Genomic DNA, 5,165 nt, shown 5'->3' on the forward strand with positions numbered 1-5,165 from the left:
CCCGACTACAGTGCACCTTTGTTGAACTTCACCAAGCTAATCTTAAACGACAGCTTCGAAACGTTTTGGAAACTCTCGTAAGATAATATCACCTGCACAAAAATAACAGACAGATAATTTATTACGTTTCTGACTTATAGCGCAGGGTTGATGATGATGATGACTTACTGCATGGGGTGGCATCAAGGTAGACGGAAGCAAAGATGAACCAATTGTATCCTTAATGTATTGGTCCTGAGAGCTCAGAACTTGTTGCAAAACAGATACATCCAATGATTCAATGTAAACTTCCACGAAGTCTGTTGGTTCCAGACCTGACTTCTTCCTTAGTTTTTGGACCCTATTGACAATCTATATATAACACAGGCATCGGAAAGTTGATTAGATACAGAAAAAGAAAAGGGAACACATTCCATCGATTATTATATAACAACATTCTATTTTACCTCACGAGCAACACCTGCTTCATACAACGAATCATCAGGTCGTAGATCCAAAAGCACCAAAACATCACCTTCATCATTAACCAAAGCAAAAGTTATATCATTAAGAGTAGAGCGAGCAGCAGTAATCAGATCAAAGATGTAAACAAAAGAAATAGACAAGGTAACCAATCCCGTACCATCTCCATTTGCATCAATCTCCGTCTCTTTCAAACCATCCGGGCGTTTGAAAACCCTGACAATCTGAACAACACATGAAAGAAAAAGTGTCACAGCATATTCTTCATTAAAAGAGAAAAGCATAGGATGAGATGATGATACCTTGATATCTGTTAGCTCCAGCGTGTGTCCAGCAATAGTCACTTTTCCGGCCTCCTCGAATCTTAAGATATCTTGCTGAGACATTTCTCTAACTTCTTTTGCCACGAGCCCCATTGACTTCCCAAGCCGTTTTCCCAATACACTATATATATATAGAGCAATAAATTAATCAAAATTGCTTTCTACATTGAGCACAAAAGGTTAAAAAGAAAGAAAAAATTGACCAAACCTGAAATCTGGTTCTGCTTTTAGTGACGCATACTTCAGAGTATCATTGCATGTCACAAGAGATCTTACATTAAGTTCTTCCAAGACATACTGCAAAAGTATAATCAAAATTCTTTGAATATCAAGAGAAACAAAATAACTGTAGAGACATGTTTTGCTGATTTCATTAACAAGATATAATTTTTATATATATGCATAATATAAACAAAATTAACTTCGAGAAGATACACTACAGACCTCTCTTAGTTTTCCAGTGATGTCATCCAAGAATTCTGCATCTGGATGAACTACAGTGATTTCCCTGATACAACAAGGATAAGCATGTGTTACTTTTTTTCCTTGTGTAGGCTCTAAAGTTAACCACTCACTTTAGAGGAGTTTTCAAGGGTAGCTTGTGACGCTCACGAATGTTCCGAGCAAGATCAGTGACTGTCATCATCCTTGTAACACTTTGCTCAATCCTCCTCTCCACTCTCTGGTTAATTTCAAAATAAGCAAAACAATTCATGTGTTATCCTTTGGATACAGAGATATGGACTTCAGTATTACCGTTTTGTCCGCTTCCGGAAAACTGCAGTAATGGATGCTTTCCTCAGAACCTTCACATGCTTTCCGCAGATTCTGGTATAACGTCTCAGTGAAGAAAGGTGTAAAAGGGGTCATCACTTTGCAAGAAGTGAGGAGCACCTGAGAATCCAGAAAACAAATATTAATTAGTCATTTTACAAATGTTCAAATAACAGGTCCGCATAGTATTCCCACAACTATTTACAATATATATACATTGTATAGAGTTGAAAGAGCAATGTGACAATCATCTTCTCCTGTACGGCCTTTTAACCTCTTGCGGTTGAATCTAACATATATGTTAGTGAGATTGTCGAGGAACTTCAAAAGATAAGGAACAACCTGAAAAAAAAAAAAAATAGAAAAAGAAAGATGTGATAAATACCATGAGACGTTGATAACTTGGTAAATAGTCATGTAAATAGCTTACATTATAAAGCCGGTAACCATCCATCTCCTGGCGGACAAAACAAACAAGACTCTGGGTAGCTGAGTGAATCCACTGATCGAGAACGTTTGATGACCGTAAAGTTGCTACATCAGTAGGAACAAACGGTCCAGAACCGTCAATCTCAAGTCTCTTTGCATTCTGAACAAGGAATCTGTATGCATTGTACCATGGAAGAAATACATTTTTGACCTAGTTACAGAGACCAAAACAGTTCAGACATACAATGGATCTCTAGTCAAATAAGCAGTCAATAAAAAATTAACAACCAAGATAACTCACAACACCAATTACTCCTTCCTTTCTGAAGCGTAGTGACTCAGCGCGTACGATTGGAGAGTTTATGAGGTACAATCGCACAGAATCCTGTTAGCGTTCAGCCGTTCACGTGAAGTTACTAATTAATGACAGCAAAAAGAAAAACAACATATTACAGGGAAAACTTACAGCTCCATACTCATCTATGACTTCCGTAGGAGGTGGATAATTCTTTTCACTCTTACTCATCTTTTTTCCATTCTCATCAAGCACAATACCATTGCAAATCAGATTTCGAAATGCTGGCTTTCCAAATAGTGCAGTCGACAGCAACAAAAGATGATAAAACCTGTATATGCCAAACCAGCAGTTTAGATTCTATTAATTGCCTGCTTAGCAGAAGAAAAGTAATAATACACTTCTAAAATCACATTTGCTTTATACTAATAATAAAGCCTTCCATTAGGCTCGACTCATTAGATGAGGGAGCAAACCCAGAGATGATTTTTACATATGCAAGTTTAACATACCATCCACGAGTTTGATCAATCCCTTCAGCCACAAAATCACCAGGGAAGTTCTTCTCAAAAAGCTCCTTGTTTTCAAAAGGATAATGGATGTACGCGTAAGGCATTGACCCACTCTCAAACCAACAATCAAAAACCTGAAAAGGTAATAATAAGCATAAGTGTGAGATAACCAAGATTAAAAACATGAGAGAGCAGGGGATCCATCTTACGTCTTCTACACGACGGAGCACACCAAACTCAGGCCCACGACAAGATGGGATTGTAATTTGATCAATATGGTGACGATGTAGATCAAAGACCTTGACACCGGAGAGCTTCTCAAGCTTGTCGACAGAATCCATGACAACAACTTCCTCACCATCATCACTGATCCATATTGGTAGAGGCGTTCCCCAAAATCTACTTCGGCTAATGCACCAATCCCTTGCGTCTTCAAGCCAATTGCGAAAGCGATTATCCTGAGGTGCAGGTCAATCAAGAATAAATTTATTAACTCAAAAACTGCTACACTTATATAGAGTATTTGATCCTTCTTCCACTGACCTTCACATGATCAGGTACCCAGTATGTCTGATCATTGTTTTTTAACAACTGTTCCTTCAACTGCTCGTCCACCCGCACAAACCAAGCGGGACCGGCTCTATTTATGAGAGGAGTGTCTGTTCGATAGCAAAATGGATTTTTGTGAGTAAAGCTCCCAGTTTTAACAAGTCTGCCTTTGGCCTGAGATAACAATGAAAAATTATTTGACAACTTAAAAATAATAATCCGTCCAATAATGCACATTAATACTCACCTTCACGGCTTCAATTACATCTTTCTCTGCATCTCTGACATACCGGCCAAAGAAATGGGTAATTCTCTCAGTAAACAACCCATCTTCATCAACAGCCACGACTAGACCCTCACCCTGTAAGAGAGTATGAGATAAAAGGGAGTTCAGTAGCGTAGAGACTACTAGCATGGGTCCTTAAACATACAAATATGTGTAGTGGAAACCTAACCTTTTCAATGATGTTGTTGTCAAGACAAACACGGTAGTCATCATCACCAAAGGCGGGAGCCAAGTGGACGATGCCAGTACCACTGTCATCCTTGACATAATTATCTGCTACAACTCGAAAGGCCACGCTTGAGAAATCACTGAAGTAGTCAAACAGAGGCTCGTACTTCTTCCCAACCAGAGAAGCTCCATCAAATGTGTCCAAAACTTCATAAGAATCAGCCGCAGCACCACCTTTGGCTTTGGCTTTCTTGGTATCAGCATTAGCGGGAAGAGCTGAAAGGCGAGATTCAGCAACGATGTAGACACTCCCATTGTGCTTGTTACGAACCTTGAGATAAACAAACTTGGCATTGACACACAAAGCAAGATTGCAAGGAAGATTCCATGGAGTAGTAGTCCACGCCACAAAAGCAGCGTTATCTTCATCGCCAATAACAGGGAACGTCACCATAGCATCAGGATCCGAAACTTCCTTGCACTTGTACTTAGCTTCGGAATTAGATAGTGGTGTCTTGAGACCAGTACTAAAAGGCATAACCTTGAAGCCTTTGTAGACAAGATTCTTATCAAAAAGCTGAGCAAAAACCCACCAAACACTCTCCATAAAGTTGAGATCCATGGTCTTGTAGTCCTCCTTGAAATCAATCCAACGCCCACTTCTAGTAATAACCTCCTCCCACCCTTCCACAAAGGTAGTCACAACGCTCCTACACTCTTCGTTATATTTATCAATCCCCATCTCAACCACTTGGGCTCTCCTCGTAATACCGAGCTTCTTTTCAATCTCGGTCTCGATGGGGAGGCCGTGACAGTCCCACCCGAAGCGACGCGTGACGTGGTGGCCGGTCATCGTCTGGTAGCGAGTTACGATGTCCTTAAGGGTACTGGCGAGGATGTGACCGTAGTGAGGAAGACCGGTGGCGAAAGGAGGCCCGTCGTAGAAGATGAACTCCGGGAGATGCTCCGTTCGTTTCAGCTGCGTCTTGAACGCATCGATCTGATTCCAGAATGACAGGACTTTCTCTTCCTCTCGAGGGAACGAGAAATCCTTACCTTCTCCCACTTCTTCCATGGCGGCGGCGGCGGCAGAGAGAGAGAGAAAACTCACGTACAAAAAAATAGGGTTTTTATGAGATCCCTGGCCGTAAAACCAGAGAATGGAATCTGTTATTTATATAGCATTACAATAACTTAGGGACAAAGTCACTTGGAGAACAAGTAAAGCTTGAAAAACAAGTATATTTAAGACTTTACATAATGGCATCACCATAATATTCATAACACTTCCTCTTGATATCTATTATGCGCGTAAGATGCTGTCTCGTTAAAACCTCACCAGGAAAACCCAATAGGAAAAACCATGG

General features: G+C 40.3%; 1 protein-coding gene across 1 annotated transcript; it reads right to left on the reverse strand.

Moving 5' to 3' along the window:
- Positions 1-268: 268 nt before the first annotated feature.
- LOC106300497 (isoleucine--tRNA ligase, cytoplasmic-like) lies at positions 269-4,963 on the reverse strand (the record flags this gene model as incomplete). The annotated part of the gene is given in 17 exon segments (XM_013736652.1): positions 269-351; positions 447-514; positions 623-686; positions 765-906; positions 994-1,082; positions 1,230-1,293; positions 1,361-1,467; positions 1,542-1,679; positions 1,776-1,901; positions 1,990-2,199; positions 2,290-2,373; positions 2,455-2,614; positions 2,796-2,929; positions 3,005-3,253; positions 3,339-3,518; positions 3,592-3,705; positions 3,800-4,963. Coding segments are annotated over 17 exon segments (3,086 nt in total), but the record flags the coding sequence as incomplete, so codon positions are not given.
- Positions 4,964-5,165: the final 202 nt, after the last annotated feature.

This window comes from Brassica oleracea, chromosome C6, assembly GCF_000695525.1.
Source record: "Brassica oleracea var. oleracea cultivar TO1000 chromosome C6, BOL, whole genome shotgun sequence".
Taxonomy (NCBI): domain Eukaryota; kingdom Viridiplantae; phylum Streptophyta; class Magnoliopsida; order Brassicales; family Brassicaceae; genus Brassica; species Brassica oleracea.